General features: G+C 37.0%; 4 protein-coding genes and 2 long non-coding RNA genes across 7 annotated transcripts in view; 4 read left to right on the top strand and 2 right to left on the bottom strand.

Annotated features, from left to right (window-relative positions):
- Nucleotides 1-7,214, top strand: part of LOC138127003 (uncharacterized) — a 171,925-nt gene extending 164,711 nt beyond the window's left edge. Inside the window, exon 2 of the long non-coding RNA XR_011158053.1 lies at nt 7,007-7,214. This is a non-coding gene — a long non-coding RNA (uncharacterized lncRNA). The remainder of the gene's footprint in view (nt 1-7,006) is intronic.
- Nucleotides 7,215-9,077: 1,863 nt separating this feature from the next.
- Nucleotides 9,078-10,131, bottom strand: LOC138126988 (uncharacterized). The gene is made up of 3 exons (XM_069042850.1): nt 9,960-10,131; nt 9,817-9,897; nt 9,078-9,763 (listed from the first exon to the last, which is right to left on the bottom strand). The coding sequence occupies exons 1-3, from the start codon at nt 9,997-9,999 to the stop codon at nt 9,159-9,161; spliced, it is 726 nt and encodes a 241-aa protein (XP_068898951.1). The 5' UTR covers nt 10,000-10,131; the 3' UTR covers nt 9,078-9,158.
- Nucleotides 10,132-10,159: 28 nt separating this feature from the next.
- On the top strand, nt 10,160-10,650 carry LOC138127002 (uncharacterized). Of its 2 annotated transcripts, none has more exons than XR_011158051.1 (2): nt 10,160-10,251; nt 10,313-10,650. It is a non-coding gene; the product is annotated as an uncharacterized lncRNA (long non-coding RNA). The 2 variants fall into 2 exon arrangements; XR_011158052.1 differs by having other exon boundaries at nt 10,171-10,263.
- A 1,893-nt stretch (nt 10,651-12,543) lies between these two features.
- LOC138126985 (uncharacterized) lies at nt 12,544-13,683 on the bottom strand. Its single transcript, XM_069042847.1, has 3 exons — nt 13,209-13,683; nt 13,024-13,155; nt 12,544-12,970 (listed from the first exon to the last, which is right to left on the bottom strand). Exons 1-3 carry the CDS (start codon nt 13,681-13,683, stop codon nt 12,606-12,608), a joined length of 972 nt encoding a protein of 323 aa, XP_068898948.1. The 3' UTR covers nt 12,544-12,605.
- Nucleotides 13,684-14,585: 902 nt separating this feature from the next.
- LOC138126986 (uncharacterized) lies at nt 14,586-16,548 on the top strand. The gene is made up of 4 exons (XM_069042848.1): nt 14,586-14,681; nt 15,275-15,401; nt 15,460-15,719; nt 15,772-16,548. Exons 1-4 carry the CDS (start codon nt 14,666-14,668, stop codon nt 16,314-16,316), a joined length of 948 nt encoding a protein of 315 aa, XP_068898949.1. The 5' UTR covers nt 14,586-14,665; the 3' UTR covers nt 16,317-16,548.
- A 663-nt stretch (nt 16,549-17,211) lies between these two features.
- LOC138126979 (4-hydroxybutyrate coenzyme A transferase) overlaps nt 17,212-27,109 on the top strand; it is a 23,226-nt gene continuing 13,328 nt past the window's right edge. Inside the window, exons 1-4 of the mRNA XM_069042825.1 lie at nt 17,212-17,538; nt 24,771-24,933; nt 24,991-25,129; nt 25,178-25,268. Of these exons, the coding sequence (XP_068898926.1) occupies nt 17,370-17,538; nt 24,771-24,933; nt 24,991-25,129; nt 25,178-25,268 (562 nt within the window). The 5' untranslated portion in view covers nt 17,212-17,369. The remainder of the gene's footprint in view (nt 17,539-24,770; nt 24,934-24,990; nt 25,130-25,177; nt 25,269-27,109) is intronic.

The following is a 27,109-nucleotide window of genomic DNA, read 5'->3' as shown; positions in this document are numbered from 1 at the left end:
AGTCCAAGAGGAGTTGAATAAAAAGCTAAGAAAAGGCTAGTAGAATTGTGGAAATATCTAACTAAATGGATGTATGTAGATATTTATTATAAAAGAACGTAAAAAAACAACAGGATATTTACACAGAACAAAAAAAAAAGTAAAAAAGGCCAAAAAACAACAAAGCTATTTGCACAGAACAAAAAAGTAAAAAACGTCTTCAAGGAAAATACAACTTGTTTACGCAAGTGCTGCTACTGTGACAGGATTTATTCAAAGTGCCTAAGTAGTCATTTCCAACAGTATATTGCCATGTATATTGCCTAACTGCCATCAGTCATTTTGCAAAATCACGATAACGGCAGGTCATTTTGAATACTTAATCGAAAGTTATTATTCGAAGTGACGCTATTTTGCAAAACGCCTACGTTTTTGCAAAACGCCTACGTTTTTGCAAAAAGCCTAATTCTGCTATAAGCCTGCGACAGATGCATGAAAACTTGATGTTTTGCAGACTTTTTTCCCACATAACACGATGAGAGAGACCTTGACCATAAAACAATTGTGAAGTGGTTCTCTCACAGCAAAGTTTGAATAAGAATTATAAACCTAAAAGTTAAAGGATCAGGATTATTTTTTTGAGCAGAACTTAATGTTCCCGCCGAGAAGGATTTTTGTTTGATTTCTCCAAAAAGATCTATGAAATGCATATTTGAAAGCAACAGGCACTAGAATCTTAACGCTTAAACATCAAACTCCAAAGTTTACAAGAAAATGTTTCCGTTTTGTTCAAAGCTTTTAGAGAAATATGTTCACCTCCCTTCAGAAATTTATTAAAGAAAATAATGTCTTTATTTTTTAAAATCATTTTCCAAATTTGTTCCTACTTTACAATTCGTACACTTTTAATTATAGCTCAAGAGGAATTGGTTGAGCTAAGAACAGACTCATCTCTAGAGATCCAATTCACACCAAGTGAAGGAAACGAAACATGTTCTGAATGTCTTCATCTCGTTTGCGTCCACTTTTTCTGTGACGTTGCATTTTCAACACTGCTTTTATACAAAGCAAACGCAGGAAATGTTTATGAATCGCATCTTTAGAAAAGAATTTAAAAACTGCACTTTCAAATATTTCAAGGGACGTTGATCTTCTGCGGATCCAGACTCGTGCTAGGAGTTGCTCTATAATCAAAGCAGCAAAGTACGTTTTGAAGACGTTGTAAAGTACTTAATCACTTTCTTAATAAATTCCATGGTAGTTTTTTTTTTAATTTTCAACAGACATATCACATCGTCTAAAAATGATAAATTTTGAACGTCTATAACTTTTGCAATTAATTAGGACTCCTAGTTCTTGTGGCACAATGTGGTAATATTTGGATTGCTATTAAATTGATGGACTGACTATTGACTTTATATGAAGCTTGAAGTTCTCTAAAAATTATTCTTTTTTTTTATCAATTTGTCGTGATGCCAGTAGATAAATTGTAATGATTCCTTAGAAGAAACAATGCAAGAGACCCTTCCGTCTTACTGTGAATAAAATTTGAAAATTTATACTCTCTCAACATTTTTCCATTCGACATTTTTAGCAATACGACGCAATTTTTAATAATTGTTGCTTTAGTATCCTTGAGCATTCCACGTAAATTCTCCTTTCGCATAACGTGTGTAATATGGCTTTCATTGTGATAAATAATTTCTTCCTTCGTCTACTTCTCGTCATTCTCTTTACTTCTAAGTTCGTTTCCTAAGATTTTAAGGTACTGTTACGATTTAAATCGCCGCGCGATTGTAAATCTTCGCGATTTTTCTAGAATGTTCTAGAATCCATCGCGACGGAAACGTACTCGGACTTCCGCCGAAAAATCTGCGCACAGAGGGGGTGGAAGCTATAAATCGGGGGAACCAGAGACAGAGCGGGGATTTTTCACGACCTTTTGCCGGGAGTGTTGTCAGTGCCTGGGGAGAGTCAAGGGGACAGTGATCGAGTGAATTTGCAGGGCCGACGAGACGACGTAGTGGAGTTCACGAGGGCCGTTGGAGACAATTCGTCTAAGTACCACCGCCCACATCGCCAAGCGGATCACGGACTTCACTACGGAAGGTTCCAGACCGAACGCTTTTGCGGATAAGGATCTCGTCGAGTCCTGTCAGTCCAGGTCGTCCCCGGACTCACCGGAAGGTGCCGGATCTACCCACCAGCAAGTCCGGAGCAGTGGTGACACCCCAATTTTTACAGGCCGCAGCTTCTCAAAATTTTCGGTTGTACTTTGTCACTCCGTCGAACTAATTGAGCGTTTGTATTTAACTATAGTCAAATTTCCATTGTCACTCATTATTTCGACTGGTGAAAAGTTCTATCAAATTCCTTTAATTTGTATATCGCGTTTAGGATTATAATTTGTTCCACTGTTAAAGTTGCAGTTTTGTCATAAGGCGCGTCATTTCATTAATCGTACTAACTTAAGAAAAAATTTCCTTATCAAGTCCGTCGGGTTTTTATATTCACGAACGATTATCAATCGGTGAGTGACCTCGCCAGGAATTGTGTATCGCGCTCACCGAACATTTTTTTGCGCGTGGTTCTTCACCGGTCCGTACCGGAGAAAAACATCTTAACTTCAATTTTTTTTTGGAGCGAAGGAAGACTTGGAGGACCTCCCCGCTTATGCGGGCGGCGTAGCCGAATAGCGACGTTACGTAGGACCAGTCGGCCTTCCTCCTTCGCTAAAGAAGGGATTTTTTTTTACTGTTTCGCCGGTACTCGTTCGTTGAATATCTGGGACCCGGAGGACCCTCCGAGGAGTTAGGGTTATTCAATTTTGTACACGCCATAGGGCTAGTCAGGCTTCGTTGTTTTCTTTTTCATTTATATCATTATTTTCATTGTTTGACATCTGAATAAACGATTAGTTGGAAGATTGTGTATCATTTCCCGTACTCCGGGCTGTTCTCACCAATTTTTCAGCTTCGGTCGGCGTTTCTCGTGGTTCGCATTGTAAACCGAGTCGAAGCCACGACTTGTTCGTTATACCCCTGAACATTCCGGATTTGTAACCGGTAACAGGGTTGCCCAGTTTCGGGAGCGTAATTTATAACGTAACAGTACCTATCTGTCTCTTATAATGAGATGAGAGTTTAATAAATTCTTTAAGTTCTTCTCTCGCATTCGCACTAGACACCTACTCATATATTTCTGTTGGTGCCAACAAGGGCCTCTCTTGTTCTGTTTTTTAAGTAAAATTTATCTTTGAAGGAAACGGAGGAAATGATCCTAGACTGAAGCAGCATACGGTAGGTACTTACAAGAAATTGAAAAATACAAATATCTAGGAATGATTTTCAATGATAAAGTAAATAACGAAAATGAGATAACTGGCAGACTGAAAAAAGTTAGATTAATAAAAAAAAAATTAACAATTTTTGGGATAAACTTGTAAGCAAAAATACAATTGCCGCGAATTGAGTTTAGGTAGAGCAAGAAATGACAACCAACATCAGACGAATGATGAAACTTGAAGCAAATTTAGTTAAGGACGTAGAAAAAAAAATAACTGTGACGATAGAAGATGAGTTAAGAAGCTTGATTTTGATTCCGCTTGAAAGAGTAAAGAGAGGAAGCCTTAGGGCCTTAGGCCTAAGTTTGCAGTTTATTTTTTAGTATCATTTCACCTTTGATGAACGTCGATAACAGGACTTGTTACGTTGTGTGTCCTTGCAAATCTAATTAATGATTTGCAAAACCAACCCAAAGAAACAAACTTCAATAGAAATTAATACTGCTTTATTTCATTTTCTTTGTTGAATAAGTTTTCCTTTTATGGTAATAGTCGTCGTTGGTTTCCTGAGGTTGTTGAGCCCATCGAGTCTGTTTCTGTGCCACTATCACCGGCGTTCTTTTGAGATGTTGAGGTATTTCAATAATTGTGGTTTCGCTTGGGTCGATCAAGCCTCTGGGTATGATTATCTTTTGCGCAGATTGGTTCTCCATCTCGCCCTGTTCCAATATCACTTGAAATTTTTTACGTTTTTACGTTATAAAAAAAAACACTGACGTCTATCAAATTTTATCATACACACACTAGATTATTTCTACAAAATATACAAAGCTTTCTAACGACTTTCATATAAATTTGATTTTTCTCCCGATGTTCTACTTTGGATTAGATTTATCAATTCCTCTCTTCTAGAGCGTTGGAACGACTTCAAATAATCCAAATAGTATTTTTGCTCTCCGTTTAAATCATTGGGGTTGAGGCCAGCTAAGCTGCCTGGAGTACCACTCCCTTCACTATCAAGCTCCACATTAGACATGCTAGAACATTGCAGATCAAAACACTCCGGTGATGTTTGACCAACACTTTTCTTTGTTGAATTTTGTATCTCGGAACTCCCATCGTCACATAACAATTCTTTAAAATCACTGTCGTGGTACGACCGCTCTTTAACTCCTGGTTTCGCCGCTGGTCTTTCGATTGGTATTGGAGATAAGCCTTCTATTTGAAGAAAGTGTCTATGATCGACATTTGCTGCCGTACCTGGTGGCGCAGCTTCTGCAGTTAATGTATTTTTGGGAGTAGAAGTGTATAGACTTCTTTCATGAGACGAGTGCTTTTTAGAAGGTGATCTTCTGCTTTCCGAAAGACTTGTCATTAAATTATTAACACCAGGTTTTATGGGAGATGTGTAAGAACGCTCAAGGCGCGATGACGCTTCTGCCACGGGGGAGAGAAGTTTGAACGGTAGTATTTTCTTAGGTAGTGCTGATGGGCGCAAACCCTTCTTTATGGACGGAAACCCTCCTAATTGTAATGGTTTGTATCGCAAAAAATGCATCTTTTCCGGTGATAATTTAGGTTGTGCGGAACCTTCTCTGACAGGACAAAAACGCATTGGTGATGCGTTAACTTCTTTTATTGGATGTGCCTGTGGGTTGATACCAACTGAACTGCCCGGAGTACTACACCCTTCACTATCAAGCTCCACATTAGACATGCTAGAACATTGCAGATCAAAAAACTCCGGTGATATTTGACCAACACTTTTCTTTGTTGAATTTTGTATCTCGGAACTCTCATCGTCACATAACAATTCTTTAAAATCACTGTCGTGGTACGACCGCTCTTTAACTACTGGTTTCGGCGCTGGTCTTTCGATTGGTATTGGAGATAAGCCTTCTACTTGAAGAAAGTGTCTATGATCGACATTTGCTGCCGTACCTGGTGGCGCAGCTTCTGCAGTTAATGTATTTTTGGGAGTAGAAGTGTACAGACTTCTTTCATGAGACCACGAGTGCTTTTTAGACGGTGATCTTCTGCTTTCCGAAAGACTTGTCATTAAATCATTAACACCAGGTTGTTGTGGTTGTGGTGTAGGTTTTATGGGAGATCTGTAAGAACGCTCAAGGTGCGATGACACTTCTTTCACGGGAGAGAGAAGTTGGAACGGTAGTATTTTCTTAGCTACTGCTGATGGGCACAAACCCTTCTTTATGGACGGAAACCCTCCTAATTGTAATGGTTTGTTTCGCAAAAAATGCATCTTTACCGGTGATAACCTAGAACTCGTATGAGTTCTTTCATCCAAATCTTGAAGCATTTCTTGTTTCACTATTTTTCTTGGACTTGCCTGCTTAGGTAAACTCGTATGAGTTCTTTCACCCAAATCTTCTTGCGTTCCCTGTTTTACTACATTTCTTGGACTTGCACATGGAGGTAAACTTAAATATGTAGTTTCAGTCACATCTTCAACCGTTTCCTGCGTTACTGACGGTTCTTGCGTTACTGACTGTTCTTGGTATGAGGCGAGCCTTTCCAGTAATTCTGGAGATAACTGGTTACTCCCATTTGTGATTTGAGGTGAAGCAAATGAAACCCCTTGATTAGGTGAAACTTCACCTTCTGATATTCCTGTAGCATTTGCACCAGGAGACATCCAAGAGTTTTCACCGAACGACGTAGGTGGTAAATGTGGAAGAGCAAGGATTATCGTTGGAGGAGAACAGCAAGGATATGGCAACGAAGACTGGAAGGGGGACTGTGATGCGTACATGAGAACAGGATAACATTGATAAGAGGCGTTCACAAGACTCTGATGTTGTTGGGGAGAGAACGGAGGATAGCACATTATCGGCATGGTTGTTTGACACCCCGCGGCCATATTAGAAAACAAGGGGCTTTGTGGAATTATCGATATTGGACTTGGAAGTCCACCACCTCGCAGGCGACATTTCGGGAATTTTGAACCATCCATAGTACTTTGTTGGCTACAATATGTGGTGCTTGACTCGGCTACGTTAAAGATCAGCTGAGAATCGAGGAATTTTATCGTCATTTTAAAATTATTTCCTACAATGGATTATAAACTTGAATCATAAAGAATATTTGTCAACCAGCAAGACGTGGACTGCATTTACAAAGAATTTTGAAATAGTATTTGCAAATATTATGTCATATTTGACATTTATGACATTGACAGTTGTAGCGCAGGTTCCACATTTATAAATACGTTTACCTTAGTAGAGAAAAATCATGTTAACGTTTTAACTCATTATTTTCTATAACAATAAATTCTTTTCTTCTCTTCTCATATATTCTTTGAAAAAGATCATTTTGATGAAACATAAAATAAAAAAAATTATAATCTGTTTCAAAATCAAAAATCCATCACCTGTTGAATTATGTTGGCAGAAAAAAGAAATCCCTAGAAAAAGTTTTTTTTTTTTGGGTTGGCTCAAGCTCTTGCCAAAATTTGACATTGAACTGTTGAAACGAAACACAAAATAATTATTATGTACAAAAAGGTTTTAGCTACCAGTACCATATCATACTTTTTGAGTGAAATAATAAAATGAGAATAAAAAACACGATGAACTACGACCAAAACGACTGTCCAACAGTTTTCTTTCATAACCCCACTTTTTTCTGACACTTGCAGACACACTAAAAACAAAAGTCGGCGACGTTGTCGGTTGTATTTTCGAAGTAGAATGCACTGTTGGTGGATTTTTGATTTTGAAACAGATTATAACGTGCCTTCAAATAAATTTATATTTAGAGCAACCTATGGAAGTTCAATTGTTTGCAACATTTTTACAGCGTAGAAAATGACACAAGAATCGTCTGGTCTGACATTTAACGAAATAAAATTAGGTTAGAAAATATTTTTAATTTTTGTAGTGCATTCATCTCAGATTATTGAAATTCACATTAATAAATAATCCAAACATTATTCCAATCACAAATTATTTGCTAACTAATGCCTTTTCGCCAATATACGGAAGATGATGTTTTAGCTTTCGAAATCTTTGTGAGGCATTGCTGCAAATTTTAGTTAATCTTCAGCAGAAAAATACCCCAAATTCGAATGGAAAGTCGAATAAGATCGCAAAATTTCAAAAGCATCAAAGTCAAGTAACTGTTAACATAAAGGGAACAAGTAAATGGGATGTTACACGGTTAGTTCATATTCTCCATTCAGTTTCAGTATTTATATTGAATGAAAACTGAAACTGAACATGGAACTAAACAGACAGTCTGAAAATACCCATCTTAAGCAAAGTGACAAATAGTTTAGTCGTATCAATTCATTTATTTCTTTAAACCATAAAAGAAAACATAACATTAACATGGCTGTGAACACTAATAAGAATTGTAAATTAAGTATTGCACATAACCTCACACAACAGGAGATAACAATTTTATACATAATTTAGAGTAAGTGTTGAAAATGTGCACCCTGTTCTTGTAAACACAACCTAGTCCTTCATCTAATTGCATTAGTTATATTTTCTAAAACAATAGGATTATTATTAATTTCATTAATTTTCTGTGTTATCCTATTTCGTAGTTCTGCCAAATCATTTATGGGTGTTGTGTAAATTGAATTTTTGATGTGTGGCCACAAGAAGAAATCACATGATCTAGGGGGCCAGTTGTTTGGTGTATTACGGCTTATAATTCCGTTGTTATAAAAATGGAGTCAAAATTTCATTTCTGTATCTTGCAGCATTGATATTTCCTAAAAAGCATTATTATTTAATTACTAAAAAACATTATTACAATTGTTACCTTCAAGAAAGATTGGACCAATAATTCTGTGTTGGCTAATAGCAGCCCAAACGCCTACTTTCTGGGGGTACTGGGGTGTTTCAATGAAAAAATGTGGATTTTCTGAACTCCACATTCTTGTATTTTGAGAGTTGACATATCCACTTAGGCTTCATCAGTGTAAAAGGTTTTATCAAGGTGAACATCTAAAGTATTCAGAAACCATTGATAATATTCTAATCTTTGGGGGAGATCAACTGGATGTAATTCTTGAACAGATGTGAGACGGTAGGGAAATAGGTGAAGATCTTTTTTCACAATTGAATGACAGGTACCAATAGACACACCAAGTTGTTGTGATAAATGCTCAATTGAAGTGCCTGGGGCTTCTTCCATTGCTTGTCTCGCCTCTTCAATCACTTATGGAGTTCCATTTTCTTCAAAATTCTTTAAGGAAATGTTTAATGTTTGTCGAAACTGCGTATATTCCACTGCAATGTCTGGAAATTCTTCAACAAACTCTTCCATACATAACGCAAGGGAATACTGCCAAACTCCATCGATTTTCATACCATTTCGAAAGTAAGATATTACCATCAGATTACCATGAAGACTTTATGTTGTTCAGTGAAAGCCATTGTTCACAAAAATGTCGAAAAACAGTAAAACACTGACGCAGATTTCGTTTTAGTTCTGACAAGAACTGATTTTTTTGTACGCAAGACGAGGAATAAAACGAATAAAATCACAAACACAACTCAATTTGAAAACGGGAAAGAGAACGAATGTCAAATGTCAAAATTTTAATATGAAATTGGGACAAAACTTACTATGCAACTTGTGTAACTCCGGAGAATAATTGGTTGCCTACGAATTTATCTACACTGTTAACAGAATTAAAACGTAGTCAACGCCTACTCTAAATATAATTATTTTTGAAGGCACGATAGTTGAAGTTTATTAATTGTGAAATCTTCTCATTCAAAATATCAACTTACTTACCTACATATATTTCTTAATTTACCTTTTACCATTTCTAAAACACTTTGGTCAAGAAAAATATATATTACACCACTTGCTTACATTGGTTATGAGAAGGGGGTAACGCAAACAATACTAGGTATATTTATTGGTCGAAGGAAGACATGGAGAACCATCCCCCAGTGCTACCACAACTTGGGCTTCCGCAAGACGAATCTCGGTATATATTTTCTTTGGATATGAAGGTGGGTCCTTCGCGGTGTTGTCTCGGGCATGACCTCACTCTTGAGTTTTGACCAGGGAGTGGCGCGAAGGGAGTTCGAGCCATGGGTGTCTCGAAGGGAGTTCGAACCTGTCCAGAAGACATAGATCTGCTCGCGGAACTATCTTCAAATATTCTGAACTGTTTTTCAGGTCTTGGAGTTTTCGGGGTACTACCAAAGTTGCTGTCTTCATATATTCTAAAACCTTCACCAGTCGCAGGTGCACACGATCTTCTCGACTGGGAAATATTGCTTTCTTCAAATATTTTGAAAGGTGAAGCACCTGCTCTAGGCTGCGCAACAACAGGTGGTCTTGTTGCAGTGCTCTGAAACTTGGGTTTCCCGATTGTGGGAGAGTCCTCTGGGGAAGGTGAGTAAGGACAAGTTACGACGTAGCCGTAGGAAATGTATGCTCCGTTGCAGTTTAAAAAAGGGAATCCTGGAGGAGGTCCTGGTATTGGTTGTTTTTTTTCTAATTGGTTCAGTGCTAAATAAAATATTTGTTAGTAGTGGAAAGAAATTGTTTCTAGTTTTTAATACTGCTAGGTCCTCCTGTTCCGCCTCTTAGTCCCGCTCCTGCCAGAATCTTGAGTCCGTCCATGTTGATTGGTGTTGATGAATCTACAAAAGTTAATACACGTTAAACGATCTGGTTAATACTAATCTAATTCAATCATAAATACTTGTAGAAGGTACCGATAATTTCGGAGAAGAATGCATCATGGATGAAGATTTTTCGATTACATCATACTCATCAAACTGAAAAATAAGCACTAAAATTTTGATAAAGACTGCTCTCTGACGTTTGACGAAATGTCAGAGAATATCCGCCACGCTTTTGTTGTTACTCAAAAAAAAAATGTTACTGTCAAACTGTCAACCAAGCAGATGTTTGTTAGCTAAAGTGCGTACTTATTCCTCGACTTGTCGGAAGATGGTGGGGGAATTGTTAAAATATGCTTCTTGTCTGCTTTTGTATGAGAAAGTGTACGCAAAATATTCGCTTATCTGAATGAGTTATTGTGTTTTCCTGCAGTTTGCGGAGAAATCTAGAATACCATGTGGGCAATTACAATTCAAAGCACTATAATACAGAAGAAACATGGCCAAACTATTTCGAAACATTGTATGGGATATAAGAAGCAGAAGAAGAAGAAATACAAGAACTAGCAGAATACTTGACTGAAGAAGTTACGCTGAATTCGATCTATTCATATGCTAATTGCAGGTGCACTGAGGACACTGCAACTTTACACTTTATCTCAGTACTGAAGTGTCGTCATGCATACATATTCTTTTTCTTTTCATTTTTTGGTTAATATGGACGGCTTAAGGTTAATAAAGTAAAATCGTTATAGATGTGAATTGTCAAAATGACGTTTGGTCGGGATCCTAGATGTCGGGATTTTTGTATTTAAGTTTTTGTTTTGGCGCCAATCGTCAAATGTGACAGATTTATACAAGTTATAAATTCGAATATTTTATTGAAAGGAATATGAGTTCACAAAAGAAACGAACATTGCTTTTGACATACCTACAGTCTCAGCAAAAACAGTAATTTTTTTTACATTTTTTAGCGGTACAGTCACTGAATTTTTAAAAACTTTGACACTGACAATTCACATCTATAACGATTTTACTTTAAATACAAAATTATGTTCTCGTTCTTAGCACTTGTTTTTATTTCTGTTACTTTTTAAAACTGTTAAGCTTCCTGTCTTTGGTTTTCTTTCAACTGTATCTTATAAGGTCCTCAGTCATAAGCGTATTACATTGTAATAATTGGATAAAGAACTAAAAATATAAAAACAAACAAAGAAAACGTTATAATATTTTTAATTTCCAAATTACAACGTAGGTACATATTAGTTTGAAGAGCTTTTACTGGGTGCCGCAGATTTATCCAACGTGATAAAAGAAGAGTCCAGATCTTGGCTTTTCTCTTTCTCGTTTACTTCCATTTCCTTATCGTACTCTCCAAAACTGACATTGGCTCGCCTTTGACACGAAGCAGAAGGAGGACAGTTGAACGAATTCTTCGGCGTCATCGGAAAACCTCCGTCAAGATCACGATCTACAGTTTTTCGTCTTCTCGATTCGTCGAAACTGTCAGCGTTATTCATTACGATATTGCCCGAAAGAAAGCCGCTCGGGTATTTCGGATAACTCTTATTTTTACGCGTAGATTCCAAATTGAAAGAGTACATGTCCCTCCTTCTGTTCGCTTCGCGCCTAAATTCTTCGTAATCCGAATCGGCAGAGCTGTGCCTCTGCGAAAACGAAGGCTCGAAGGACGTCGCTGCCCTCGCTCCGAAATCGCTGAAGTTCGTTTCCATCGGATCAGATCTGCGGGGACAGAATCGCTCTCTAGAGTACTTGGGTTCCACGTAGGTAGTGCTGTATTTCTGGGTGCAGGGCGAACAGTTGAGCTCGCTTTCGTCGTCGGGAGAGATTCTCGCCAGAGACAAGAGAAGAGGCTTCAAGATTTTGTCGATCTTGTCGTCCAGCATCTTGTTGAGCAACTCCTGCTCGTTCGGTTTCTTTATCCCTGAAAAGATCTCGCTCTTGCTGCAGGGCAGAGAAGACAGACGAAAACTGGCAGGCTCTCGAACAGGGTAGCAAGTAGGAGAATATGGTCTATTGTAGATGGTACAGGGATCTATCTGGCCGGGGCAAGGAGGAGAAGGCGACGGAGGAGGAGGAGTAGGATATCGGCAGCTGTACGAGCGATTCATTCCTGAAGTCGAGTAGAACTTGCAAGAAGCCCTGGCACAGATTGGACAGAGAGGCGAATGTGCGTCCAGGGGTATGTTGGATTGTACTCCCGCCGATTGGACACAAGGTGGTTGAAATATCGTTTGTTGGCCGCTGGAACACCAGCCTTGTGTCTGACAGCTAAAATCCGCTCGCGATCTTGGTCTTACGTCAACATTCGGACTGACAACTGGGACGTAAGCATTGTCGGCCCTTATGCTAGACATAGTATCAGGAAAAGGGTAATAAGGTTCTTGGCTCCTGGCCGAACTCATTAGAGGTCCGCCGGCTTCTAGTCTGTAGCTGGGAATGTCCTTCATGTGTCCGCCGTAGGGTTCGACAGAGAACGAAGAATTCTCATCGTTGGGCGCTTTCACTATCAGACTACTGTTGGCGTCCAGATTCAGGGGAATCTCGATTATGTTGTTCTCATTCGGATTGATGATGCCTCTGGGAATGATGATGGTTTTGAACGGCCTCCTCTTCCTGGTTTCAGCATTACATAAGCCCATAGTTACACAGAAAATTTACTTCACAATTGTCAGACTGACAGTACAGAGGCTACTTGTGGTAATTTAGGGAGATGAGTTCCCCAACAGGCTGCTCGAAACGTCCGCCGCAGTTGCTAGGCTAGAAGCGTCGTACACCAATTTTCTTCGTGCTCCCTGGAAGCTGCTCAGATCTTGCATAATCCTGCTGAGTTCCTCTGACTCTAGATCTCCGATCGATTTCATAAAGTCTCCCATCCTGGGTCCTCCACCGAGAGGGTCCGAGCCTCCGGCACTTTCACCTGACGAGAAACGTTTGTAGGCGCCGCTAGATCCGCCCGAACAGGGACAGTCGTCTTCGGGAGTAGTTGACGGTTCATAGTCGTAACTGTACCTCTCTTCGGTCATTTCTGTTTGCTCATTGGGTGTGCTCGACATCATCGAAGATTTGTCTAGAAAGTAGCGACAAGATTATGGTACTTTTCTGTATAGTTTGGCTTATCACAGTATGAAGATCCGGGACTTGCGCACTCTCCAGAAGACTGATATGGTTCGAGAGATCCCATCGGACGAGCCCCCCGTTCGCCGGTCACTGTTGATGATCCACGGCGGGGTCTGAAGTCTCGATACAGAGAACCTGTCCGAACAAATCACAAGTACTAAATGATCAACAAAGAAGTTCTAGTTTACCTTCAACGTCGTCGAGGCCTTGCATTGTTGAACTCAACAGTCCTGGAGGATCGAAACCTGCTTTGCCGTATTGTCCCACCGCATATGACACATCTCCTGGAGAAATGTCAGCGCGCCTATCTCCAGGAGGCCTGGGGTAATATGGATGGAACCCGTGACTGCTCTCATCTACCGCCGACTCTTCTTCGTAGGGTCTTCCTCCGTACGTGACGCCTTCGTCGTGAAGGAATCCCATTCCGACGCGTCTACTTTTAGGTGGATAAGTACGTCTCACGAAGGACGTTTTCTGGACTACTTTGGGACCTGGAGTACTCGCGCAGGAGGAATCTCCGGTATTGCTGCTTTGATATGATTTCGGTCTAGGTCTTGCCACTACGGTACCGACATTTTGTAATTTTCTAGGAATTTCGACGATTGTTGTTTCATGTGGATTGACAAGGCCTTTAGGTATAACAACTTTTTGTGGGGAACCCATTGATTTACATTAAATTTATAATTTTAACAAGAACCGAAAATTTTGACGAAATTTGAAAATGTCAACGGAAAACAACAATAGCCGACGCGATTCTTAATTTTATTTGTCAACAAAATTTCAGTCAATCACAACAAAATGAGTTCCCCACCCGGCACCCCCAAGAAGAAAATGTCTGAAACCATCTCCTTCATCAAGACCACAAATCCAGAAGTTTTCCAGATTCAGCCCAGACCCGGAGGCGTACTTCCCATTAACGTTTCTGATTTTAAACCCGTGGATAGACCTACAGAAGACCCACAGCAACCACCCCCGTCAGACTTACAAGCCCAAGTGGACGAAAAGATCTCCAAAGATTTCAGAGTCATGACTGCTCTAGACGAGACGGAATCGCTCAACTCTGAAGACGTGACGATGCCGAACCCGCTCAAAGACGCAATGTACATGTTCGGAGTAACAGTAAGCAGTTTGATAATGATGGCGGCCAACCACCCGAACATACCACCAGAATACCTTGATTGGACCGAAAATTGTCTAAGTTGCATCAGAGACGACTTCGGTAACCATCCACCCAACGTCCAAGGAATTTTGAATCACTTGAAGTACTTGAACCGTCAGGGCGGTGACGGTGGGGCGCCTCCTGCCGACACAGGTGGGGATGGTGGCGGCGGGGGAGGCGGCGCTGATTCTGGTGGCGGTGGCGGTGCCGGTGCTGGCGGTGGCGGGGCCGAAGGCCAAGATGAAGGAGGCGAAGAGGGAGCCGGCGCAGCAGAAGGCGAAGAAGAAGGAGAAGAAGGTGGGGATGAACAAGGCGAAGAGGGAGATCAGACTGTAAAAACTACTACGAGGGTAAAAATGGGGAGTAGAGACGAAGGGCAATAAGTTACCTTTGGATCGAATAATAAAACACTGTTAATGTAAATGTCATTTATTTCTTGTCATTAGTTTTACCACTACTTTGCAAATTCTAGTGAAAAATTGTGCTATGGAGGAAGAAAACGGTAATAACTCTAGATTTAAATTTAAGGCGAGGTTTCATCAACACTTCCATTGATAAAACCCCGCCTTAATTACTCTATTTATTCTTCCACATCACTTCAGGGGATTTTTCATCCAGCGAAAGCGGTAATAAGTGCCAAATTGTTCTTGAATTGATTATTGATCCCAACATTTCACAGATGTAGCTCCTCTTTTAAACATCGTCACAAGTGAAGTAGATGGATTTAGAGAAGAAAAAAAGACTATTAAAATTGTTGATCTCAAACGTGATTCCGACGAAGAGCTTTATCTTGATGAGTCCGTGTTTCCAGTACCTAGTCTACCATCGGGAGATTTTGCAGTTGGGGGTCCTTAACATAATTTATTCAAAACTTTTTAAATAAGTCAAAAATTGTCGAATTGTCTAATGTTGTTGCTGTGGTAACAACGATTAGATTATAACGAAAAATCTAGATTTTGTGAGCCGCAAGATTTATAAATTCGACGAAATTTACAAGTCTTGCGGTGGACCTGACTTACGTATTGCTGGAGTTTTCTGAATAATTTCTAAGTACAAAAATGAATTGATAGTTGTAATATGCAGGTCTCCTTGCAGATATGATCGAAAACCCAGAAACAACTGACGATGAGGCGGCCGAAGAACAAACAGAAGAATCAGAACCCGAAATAACAGTCATAGAAGCTACGCCACCTGAAAAACAAAATACCAGCGTCGAAAAAAAGTAGAAATTATTCAGAATCTTTCGTACTATGAGTCTTTCTTAATTTAATTAATTTTAGAACAAGAGTGCAAGTAGATCCTAACGCTACCATAAAAGATACCTCTGATAACGTTCATTATCTCTCAGCTCTTCCAGTGGTACCTGAAGGTGCTTGTCCTTACACCCCCATTTTGTATACCTTTCGTGTGAAAGCCAAAGGCAGAGCTTCAAAGCTGAAGAACATCACATCAAAACCTCCCCCATTTTACTTACAGTTCGACCACACGATAGCTGTCATTTGGACGCTTTTCAACAAAGAGGCCAACAAAGAGAATCTCGGTTAATTCGTGTTCTTCGCTTTGTTAAAAATCTACAATTTTTGGATTTGCAGGAATCGTGCAGTTGCAGTGGGCCCTTCACTTTTTAGAATCCATTTATAACGACGAAGGAATTCATCCCAAAGACGTTCAGCTTTGTATCGACGCCATCCAGAATTATCTGATAGACGAGTATGCAGAAATGTCTGAAGAATCGGTAGTTTACGGGTGTTCAAAATTCGGTGATTTTGTTAACGAAGAGGAGAAGAAGACGCAAGCGCCGTTCTCTCCAAATTATGCGCAAATGATCAAAAAGTGTCCACCGCCTAGTGGAGTGGACACGCAAGAATCCGTGATACTTGACAGACAACTTTTAGACGAACTGGAGAACGTCAAGAAGGTGGTCGGTATCGATTCGATCGATTTGACTAAAGTGGTGTCCAAAGAGCAAGTGATGGATATCTTGAACGAGTGGAAACGTGAACAGATCGACAAGATTCAAGAAGAATTGAAGATGCTGTACGTCGTCGAGGATATGATGAAGAATTCTGATTCACAGAATTTTGAAGGGTATACAGATGAGACACAGTTTGAGTGCATATTTAGAAAAAATAAATAATAAATATAAGCGGTTTTGATTCTTACGATCACCAGGAATAAAATATTTAGGTGTTGAAATTTGTAAAGAGCTAGAGTTGAAGAATGGCAACAAGAAATACGGTTAGATAATTTGAAGACCAAGGGAAATTCGAAAACCGAGCGAAGAAGAGCTGAGGATTTTAAAAAGTATTTCTTTTGTTAGATGCTCTTGAGTAAAACATATCGTTTTTATTAAATATGTATAACCAACAGTTTTATTGAGATAATTCTTAAAGGTTAACAAGGTTTTCATTTATGAATGACGGTAAAAAATTGTCGAATTGTTGAATTGACAGAGTATTGGAAGAATCCGCAACCAGTAATACAGAGAGTTGTCCAACGGAACACGTGTTTTTACAATAATTAAAAATATAAAGATTCAACTAGAAAATAACTCCTGTGGCATTGCATGTACTCCTAAAATTATTTAAAATTCAAAACAACCATTACGCACCTCTAAAAATAAAAAAGTAAAAAAAAAATATTTTTGCTTCAAAACAACTAAATATTAGTACAACAGAAAGATTGATGAATTACAGCCTCAGAAACAACTTTTTTCTGTTTTAGAACGATTAATTTGGTGATAAGAAGCGTTAAATTATTGATTTCTTAAAAATAGACACATTTTTATATTTTGTAAAAAATATTTCTGCGTATTTTTATTGACCCAAAGAAAACGAAGAGGAAATGTAATAACACGAAACAGAGAAAGTTAATATGCAAACAGCAAACACCAAGAAATAATTTAAAAGATAATAATCTAACTACGTAACCGCAACCACGTCATCCGTTCGTGAACAATCGGCAAGTCTCGATCAATTTCACTCTCAAATGTCAAGCTCCTGAACAGAAACGAAATGACGGTTATGACGAGTGCGACAGAGACGACGCAATGTAGTTGTCAAACATCGGCAAACGCATAAAAATACCAGGATTTATTTTTCATTCATTCGTTTATTCTTCGTTACGGATCCGCGTGGAAAAGGGAGGGTCGGTCCAAAAACAATTCAAATATTCGGTAATTTCAAACGTGATGGCGGCGGCGGTTAAGAGTGCTACCAGCAAGTTTTCCATTTTGTCCAGTCTGAAGAGGCTAGCCCCCAGGACCTACTTCACCTACGTCAACGAACCAGCGCAACCCATCCCGGGAAAAGAGCCCAAATGGACAAGCTTGGAAAATGCGTTCGAAATACTGAAATCAGGTAAAAGGGCTGGTGGGGACAGGTCGGGTTGTTCATGAACTTTGGCCGGGTGAGCCAAATGGCATGTGGCCAAGGCAAATGACATGATTTCTGTTATTACTTATTGAAATTCTTTTGTGCTTTTTACTGTACTTGTATGACAAATTTTACTTTTTGTTGTTATATTATGGAAATGACATTTTTGCAACAATTGGTCTGCAATCTGTACAGTTTTTCAATAGTGCCAATAAAAAACAAAACATTTATTCTTTCAATTGGGAATTTCGATTATTTAAACTGTACTTTAATCGAATTCCGTTTGTAGATAAAAATAATGTGATATGCAAGTTTACTGGAAGAACTATTGTTCAGTATGGATGGAGTGAATACAAAGGTTACTTTGATAACGTTTACTTGGCGGTAGCTGTTTGCCTAAAAATATGTATCAGTATTTCGTAATTCTGTCAACTAATTAATGTTATTTTCGCTCATAATGAAAGATAAATCGTAGAGACACAAGTGTCTACACCTTACTTTAGATAAAGAAATTAGTTGTCACAATAAACAACTCAAAAAATAATACATAGTTGGCAGTGTTGTTTAACAGATAGTGTTGTTTACTTTACAACTTTATCTTGGACATTTTCTTATTTACCTATAATTTCTCATACATATTTTCCTTCCACACATGTGGCTACTGTTACTTCGACATTTGTTTCATTCCAATGTCCAGATAATTATTATCTTTGTCACGTCAACATACGATTTCAATTTCTGCAGATAGGATAATATGATTTCACTAAAAACGCAGCAGCGTACTTGTATCACGGAATTTAATTTTATTAAAATTATTGGTAAGATGTTTTTCATTTATCGAAAGGAAGCAATACCTACGTTTAACGTTTTCGATAAACATGAGGCGGTTATTTATACGCTGTTTTCGAAAGTTGTTCCTCAACTATTTTTAAATCAGTTACTAAAGTTGATCTGCATCTAGGTACACGTGAAACCAGTTTGTGGTTGGAGTTGAATTAAAACACTTCGATTACAGTAATAACGCATATGCAATGGATTAAATTTATCCAATACATTTTTAAGAGTAAATTTATCAAGACCCATTATTTAGGCAACTTAACGCTTAATATTCAGTAGTAATATCTATAATGTATGTCAAGTTAAAACTGAGAAGACATAATTTTGCATTTATTGTAATTAATTTGCATTTTATTATCCAGACATTATTCAGCAAATGAATCAAGGTCAGCTGGTATCTTAATAAAGTTAAGCATATAAAGTTAAAAGTGAAATACAAAAAGAGAATGGGTCCACAACCAAAAGTACTTCAAGTACCTTAGGTACTGAAGGTGTCTATGATAGATTGCACTTTTTTAATTATCCTTAGATAACAAAATCCCCAAACCATAACATTAAAATATTATCAAAGTATCGTAGATTGTGTTGGTAATACCTTGAAACATTCGCGCCACTGATTCTCATTGGTTCTTATAAAACCCACGCGAAAAATAAATTATATGACATTTCAAATTTGAAACTGTCAGTACTGTCAAGTGGTTTAAGCATTTAGATTTGCTATTTTTCATCTTTAGAGCTATGTTTTGCGTTCCTCTGGTTTTAAAAGTTATTACTTTTGATCGTGCTGCTGTTTTGATCTGTTCCGTTGCGATTTTTGTTGATTTTTTGAATTTGTGAAGTGAGTGCGTGCCTCAAGAATCTAGCATAATGAACACTCTAAGTGACATTACAAACATCGAAAATGATTCAGAGGTAATTTTTGTTCATGCATTAAATAAATCTTTTTCTCCCTACCGGTTAGAAATGTAGGCTGTGGATACCTCATTTGAGGTGAGAAAATTCAACTTTCTCGCTAAGGTAAGAAAGTTAATCATGAAATGTTTATGGTAAAACTGTACCAAAATACAAATGTCAAAAGTGTCAAAAGTGAAATAAGTTATTGATAAATGAAAGCCAATTCAATGAAGTAAGTTGGTAGGTCAATCATATAATCTGGAAAATAAACAGATAAGCTAGGTAGGTAGATTACTTTACCCTGTTTATATCAAATTTTCGAACAAACCTCAAATCTTCAAATGCGATGACAAGTTAATTAAACAAATAACACAGCCTACTATTCAATTTTCAAAATTTTCGTTTTAATCACGAATATAACCATCTTTTTTGACTTTTTTCAACAAAGTTGTGCCGGTAGGGAAAAAAATTGTATTCAAACCTTGTTAAGAAAGTGTCCTTGCAGACCTTAGGCACTTACAAACCTCGTCTACGACTCGGTTTATAATCTTTGCCTGCGGTCTGCAAGAAACCACTTTCTTACCTTGGTTTGAAATATACTATTGTTTGTGTTTAGCCATTTCCGAAAAAAGCTGGATATTTTAATTTCAGTAGCCAGCTTTTTTCGGAAATGAGAAAATGAATTGTGCCTTACATTTTTAATTCCGTCGGGCACATTATCACTCGTGAAATACCCTGTATTAATAAAACCCAATATATTACTCCTACTATACTGAAGTTTTCTTTCGTCTTTCCTAAATGCAAACATGCAGAATAATAATAAAACATCCCGTGTGAACCTGCTCTTTCCATTTTTTAAATTTCGCGCCGAATCTATTTGTTGTAGCGTAGAGCGAACACTTTTAGTAACATTTATGTCAAGCAATCTATGAGTGGACAGAGTTTACATCTGAATTTACATGAAATTAAAGCGAAAGTTCCTCCATGCAAGTAATCGAAAAGCCAAGTTGATTGTTGTGTTGTTGATATTCTATCAGGAAAGAAATTGAGAAGATTAGATTGAAACGCGGAAATTGGAGTAATTCCAGAACATAAAACATAAAAATTGTTAGAAAAAAAAAGCAAATGGTAGTGTGAGAGGAGTGCAAAATATGCATAATATTTTCTATTAAAGAAACTAATTTAAAAAATTATAGAGTATCTACACCTCAAAAATCAAGAAGTAGATTTATTCCAGTTTTTTCCACATACCGGGACATTTTTTTAACTCTGAACATAGTCCATACTTATTCCCTATGTTCAATTTTAAAAAAACACAGATCAGTGCATTGTGAGTTGCTATGCAACCAACTATACCGAACACCAGAGATTTTGAAATAATGTTAAAAATTGTTATGATTGATGGAATTGGTCTATCATGTGTTGCATTGGAAATGTCACGCATATTTCTAATGCTCTGATTGGCATAGAATAACTACATTATGTGTATTTCTTCTTCAAATAATTTGACCATTTTGTTAAACTGTCAAGTACTTATTTTCGTTACCTTGGTTACGTGATTACATACATGCATTGACCTGTGTTTTTTAAAACTGAACATAGGGAATAAGTATGGGCTATGTTCAATGTTAAAAAAACGTCCCGGTATAAAGATGCCCTTTTGAAATTTGAAAGTCATATTTGTTATATAGGTTAGGTAAGTTTGACAACATAAAACGTCGCTGATATTTTAGAACACCATAATATTGTCTGTTTTATCATCTGCACGGTGCTCTTCGTAATGTTATACTGGATTACCCTCCGGATTGACCACCCATCGTATAATTTGCAAAGAATGAGCACTTTCGCGTTTTCGGTTAGATTAGGCATTTTGTTTGTCAAAATTGACATTGATCATTGACAAAAAATGTGAGTGCATTTCACACTGTAGAAAATTATGTGTACTCTATAATTTTGAAATTAACTGTACTATAATGCCACTTGGAGTGATATAAGTATTTCCAGTACAAATCTGGTATATTCTACTCGTTTAATAAGTAGTAATTGTAGTATTCGTTCTACAATAGACCTTCTTATTTTAAACTAGTACAATAATACTGTGCGATCAACAATTTCTTAGATAAAGGGCGGCTATGACTTTGACATTGTCAGATTTTTCGTATCTTTGTTAACTCGGCTAATAAATGCCAAACAACTGTCACTTGAATCAAATTTTTACGTAAAAATAATTTTTACTTCAGAACATAAAAGATTAATCATTGAATCTTCCTTTCGTAATGGTATTTTCAATAACGGAGAACGGACATACAGCGCTGTTGTCTGTTTGACTGAGTTTCGGCAAAAATTTCTAAATTTAAATTGAAGCAGGTATATGCAACTAAAAATACTTCCGTGCACTCCAAAGCATCTGTAGACATAACGTCCAAAATCTCAAAGGCTTCTTTGATATTGTGATAATTGATTCTTTGATAATTTTTGATTGCACGGTATAGTTTGTGGACATAAAATCACTAAATCCTACGTGGAGAAAGTACCGGGTGATTTTAAATTAATGTGACTTTTTTTCATAGGTTGGTAATATTATTGTTGGTTATTCTGCTTTTTAATGTGATAGTTGACATAAACATAGGCGTCCTCGCCTATTTGACACAATTTATTAATATCTACATAAAATGTCAAAATGACGTACGTACGCCAATGTGTTGATTAAGGTATCAAGTTTGCCAAAATAATTTATGAAAAATGTTCCCAACTTAAGAAAAAAAGTCACAGTCATTTAAAATCACCCGATAGTACCTAGCGCACGTAAAATTTGAAATATACCTTTCAAGTAGCAACGTGTTTGCCCTGAAATTATGCTCTAATTAATGTATTCTAGTACATTTTGTAGTGTTGGGTTAATTTAATAAAATTTAAAATCTCCCAATCTCTCGCTGGACAAAGTTTACATTTTCTCCAAATAGTGAATTATAAAACCAATTGATATCTGTCGCTTTTTGATTGGCACCAATCTTTAAGTCCAGAATACACTTTAATATAATAATTTTTAGCGTTTTCGGACAATAACTTATCAGAGTATTTTTTGTCTCTTCCTTAATTTTTCAATGAATGTAAATTTCATTTTCTTCTATGTTTTAAAATGTTAATACATATTACAGACAATATAAACAACGCTCAATGCAGAAAATGCCAAAAAATGTTCAAATCTGACCGTCAAACTTTTTAATTTATGATCAATATAAAAATAGTTAAGTAACTGAAATAAATGTGCTTATTGTGAAAAAAAAAAGTACAAACCACAAAGACTATATCCTCGCACTTTTATTTCCCTTGTTGCGATGCATCTGGGGAAATTATACAGTTCGGCTATTAAAAATGTCTTCTCAACCTTCGTATAATATTATTGTTAATTTAACGTACTGAATTATTATATGTATATTTTTGCGTAAAAAGAGATTTGTTATTTTAAAGCAGCGTGTATTTTGTAACCGCGTTGTCATTTTATCAAAATGGCCAAGTCAAGTTGCAGTACTAAATTCATTTACAAATGAAACTTTTTGTCACAAATTATTATGTCAACTAGATTAATTGATTTGATCATAAAGAATGTCAAAACACAACAAAATTATGAACCAACTAATTGCATATTAACGGGTGTATCAGTGTTGTTCTATCAAACCATCGAAAGTCCTTGATTGTAACATGCGACGATTTCAGGTTTACATTCCTTATTCGTTAACTCACAAGAATTGAATTTAATGAAGCCTAATCGTCTGATAAGTATGTAGTTGTTTACAGCACCATCCAACACCACAACTTGCAACTACATATTTTCTTGAACGGTCAATACTTGCGTTCAATTCCAAACTTCGCAAGTTAATTACTAAAAATAAAAGCAACATTAAATGTATTAATTTATATACATATCACTTGTCGACGCTTACAACAAAGGACAGGATTAACTTCAATGAACCCATCGTGATAACTACTCGATAGATACCGTTGATATATTTCCTGTGCCATATTAATCGGTAGAAGAGCAATGCAAACATGATTTCACTAGTTGGATCTAATTGATTGTCTGGTATATACGCCGCAAAAATTATTCACGAATGAAATAAAAATACAATACTGGTAGAAGATTAACTTTTGAAAACACACCAAAATTGTTATTATTTCTTTGTGTGCAATTTTTATGTGGATTTTAATGTAGCTAGCCCTTGTTTATTTTACACTTTGGAAACAATTACCATATCACAAGACTTGTTTATTAAACAGCCTTTTTAACGAAACATTTTACATTTAATTAGGTTTGTACGTATTATTCTTCAGTATGATTAATTGCATTTTTGAAAGTCGTACCTCTTTTTACTGCAGAATTTGTGCTCTAAAGATTTTTAAATAAACTTTAACGAACCAATTAGATTGATTATTTCGCCGAGGTAATAAGAAGAAGCCATTTTGTTTTACGGTTTATAAGAAAAACATCAATTTGTTTATACGTACGACTGCGTACTTTTAAATTGATAACATCGAACAACTTGTTTTACCACTTTTTCCTGTAGGTTTTTCTTGGATAAGTTTTAAAATTATTAACTTTACATTTAAAAAATGTAGAGCTCTACATGTTTAATTTGATGTTTATTCCAGTTGTTCTCGGAATCTTATTTTTTCCCTTTAAATAATACTGAATATACCGACGTAACTGTTTCACTGAAAATAAGTTCTTTTTTTCTAATAGATAATTAGAAATACGAGTGTACCAGTTATGTAAGACTTTCTCAAATGGTATTTGTGTAGTAAAATTATTCCAGAGCTCTGGGTAAACTCCTAGCAGGTCCAAAGTGTTTCCCAGCAGTTTACCGAAGGGAGCGCCGTAAACTTTTATGTCCTTCTTATTTAGGCCAAGTTGAGCCTCCAGGAAGATCAATACCAAATCAGAAGAAAAGCTTGTTAAAGTTTTTATTCTTTCTACCTACACAACCAATAAGCTTGAATCATCCACGTTGGTGAACCACAAAATATAATTTATTGACGTATCCATTTTCAAACATCTTGACAAACACCAAATGATTAGTTTATTGAGTATTTTTCGACCCCCACGACCACCAGAAATTGACCAACATTTATTTTTAAATGTGTTTTGAAAACTATCGTTACAGTACAAAGTGCGAACATATTAATAATTTGGCAACTAGATGGAATCACTAATGACGTCAAGTGATTCCCATAATAACGCACAAATAAATGGCTGACCAAAATAGCCGCGATGTTTATTGAAAACTGAAATTCTTGAATTTGTTTTCCTCTCTGATGCGTTCGAAATATTTTGGCACGAACGCAACTGCTTCCTCCAACTCCCGAAAGACATTCGAGGCTCGGCGTTGCGTGTCGACAATAATATTCGTTCGACGTGTTTCCGCAGCAATTTGATTCGACCCAACACGACATGTTCCAGGACCGTACTGATTTTTTTCTCTTCGCAGGACAGACGGTGTTCGTCCAGGGCGCCGCGGCCACCCCCATCGACCTGGTCACCGCTATGACCGAACACGGAAAAGCTAACAAACTCAAAGATATTACGGTGTGTCATATGCACACCGAAGGTCCAGCGGCTTACTGTGACCCTTCCTGTGAAGGTATATTCAGGTGGTAACCTCGCAAAACTTGTAAAACGTTAAGAATGATTTGTCGTGTTGACCGCAGATCGTTCTCGTTCTTCATGGGAGGAAACGTGAGGAAAGCGGTGGCGGACGGGAGAGGTGATTGCTTACCGATTTTCCTCTCGGAGATTCCGCTTCTGTTCTATAGGAAAATCTTCCAGCCAGACATCGCTGTTATTCATGTGAGTTGATGGGGTTGGTTTGTACGTTGTGTAAGGTTTTTGTTGTAGGTTTCCCCCCCAGATGAGCATGGATATTGCAGTTTAGGAACTAGCGTCGACTGTGTTAGGGCTGGAATGACCAATTCCAAAGCCATAATAGGTGAGTAAAAGTTTTTTTAAAGATTCCATAGATGGGTTCGTAATACTGTTTCTGCCAAAGGATACAAAATAGAAGTTAATAGAAAAAAATGATACAAATACGTTGTGATACAAGCGAAACAATATTGACTTGTATTGTTATCAATTATCACACATTATCGATTACTTTGATGTCTTTGGCTAATTGTTAAAGAAACATAAGAAAGTATTGAAGATTGGTGAAAGTTAAACAACAATATGTGTATTCCTTAGTGGCATCAGTATTCTCAGAATGTGCATAAAGAAGCGAAGCTAATTAGAATTATATAGCATTTTAAAAAATCAGTAAAAAAAGGCATAAACAATTTCTTGCCACTGAAACCAAATTAGATCATTTGTTTTTTAGATGTTTAGAATTGCGTGATAAGAAAAGAAAAAAGTTGTTGTATGTACTTTTAAAAATAATTTAATTTGGGAGTGTGCTAACCGACAAGGTCCGTAGCACTTTTGGAAATAACGATACTTGTGACATAATTGGCGGGAACATAGCGTACACAAAGGAAATTTCAATATATTTTGCTTATAATAAATATTGTAACCATCAGGTATTACAGATAATTGTTAATAAATAATTGTGCTATCTTGCAAGGTACACAAGTCTAATTTATTATCATCATTTATAGTACGTGAAATAAGAGCCTGATCCTGATAAGAATTAAAAAAAATATGCAGGAATTGTGGCAACATAAAATAAGCATAGATAGGTAGATATGTTTGTATTTTTTCTAAGGATCACAACAAAATTTTCGTAAATTGATAATAAGTTGAATTATTGATGACGTGTAAAGTTTGCGGAACGCTGAGTTAAAAAATTAACTCTGACATGTTCTGAAAAACTTCGGTTGTTTTAGGCAGAAATATGAGAATCAGGAAAAAAATACCAATAACGAAGATTTTGTGAAAAAGATTCACCCCTGATAAAATTTAATTCAAGAAGACCAACTAGCATCAGATGTAGACGGGCATAAAAAAATAACAGTACAGTAATAAAAATGTAGAGAGATCCAAAACTCGTCGGACTGCTAGATTTTGTCGTTGGGATGACCGTGAATCGAAACAATGACAGCGTGTAACGCGTTTTTCACGGTTGTGAAATATTACGTATCGACTTATTGTAATAAGAGAACATTTATTTTCACAACTATTTAATTATTGAAGATTTTCGTTACATACAAGCGGTACAGACGCCGGTTGCATAACCAAAGTTAAAATCAATGGAACTTCATCTTTGGGATATTTTTGCGCCACCACTGGTAAAGATGTTCGGCGCAGATTTTGATGATTCCACTATACTATTCTTTCTTTTGGGCGAAGAGTACCAAATAAATGGTCAAACATCATGATGTGGAGATGATTTTCAGTGAAGACTGGCTTCACTGTTTTCCACAAAAGAAAAAAAAGTAGGCGATGGTGTACTTACAACGCATAAAAACGTATTAGATAAGGTAATGTCTTCATGTGTCAAAGACAATGTGTCGTGTTCCACTTATCAAGACAGGCTTCGAAAATTTTTAGTTGCAAAAACATTATCCACACTGGCAGCTCCTCTGATAAAAAGGAGTACTGTCAACAAGAACAAGAATGTCAAAAACATTATCCATCAAGAAGATTATGATTTCCAAGATTTTCCGATCGAAGAATTTTGTGTGATAGTAAAAACAAACAAGCATAAAGAAGAATTCCTCATGATTTCGTGGGCTTTGCACCGATGTATAAAAGGTTGCATACATTTAACTTTTAAAGATTGCCTAATTTAGAACAGATGATACAGAAGAACTCGTGCAAATATGCAGCATATTTGTT

This window comes from Tenebrio molitor, chromosome 3 (assembly GCF_963966145.1).
Source record: "Tenebrio molitor chromosome 3, icTenMoli1.1, whole genome shotgun sequence".
Lineage (NCBI taxonomy): Eukaryota > Metazoa > Arthropoda > Insecta > Coleoptera > Tenebrionidae > Tenebrio > Tenebrio molitor.
This window is presented reverse-complemented; position numbering and strand designations above follow the sequence as displayed.

Bases quoted from the DNA above. Each gene is read 5' to 3' on its own strand.
- LOC138126988 (XM_069042850.1), bottom strand. From the start codon at position 9,999: ATGATGCATTCTTCTCCGAAATTATCGGTACCTTCTACAA. The intron at 9,898-9,959 runs GTATTTATGATT...TAACTTTTGTAG, and splicing joins ATTATCGGTACCTTCTACAA to ATTCATCAACACCAATCAAC. The intron at 9,764-9,816 runs GTATTAAAAACT...TATTTTATTTAG, and splicing joins CGGAACAGGAGGACCTAGCA to CACTGAACCAATTAGAAAAA.
- LOC138126985 (XM_069042847.1), bottom strand. From the start codon at position 13,683: ATGGGTTCCCCACAAAAAGTTGTTATACCTAAAGGCCTTGTCAATCCA. The intron at 13,156-13,208 runs GTAAACTAGAAC...TTGTTCGGACAG, and splicing joins AGGCCTCGACGACGTTGAAG to GTTCTCTGTATCGAGACTTC. The intron at 12,971-13,023 runs GTGATAAGCCAA...GCTACTTTCTAG, and splicing joins AAGTCCCGGATCTTCATACT to ACAAATCTTCGATGATGTCG.
- LOC138126986 (XM_069042848.1), top strand. The intron at 15,402-15,459 runs GTAGAAATTATT...AATTAATTTTAG, and splicing joins AATACCAGCGTCGAAAAAAA to AACAAGAGTGCAAGTAGATC. The intron at 15,720-15,771 runs GTTAATTCGTGT...TTGGATTTGCAG, and splicing joins GGCCAACAAAGAGAATCTCG to GAATCGTGCAGTTGCAGTGG.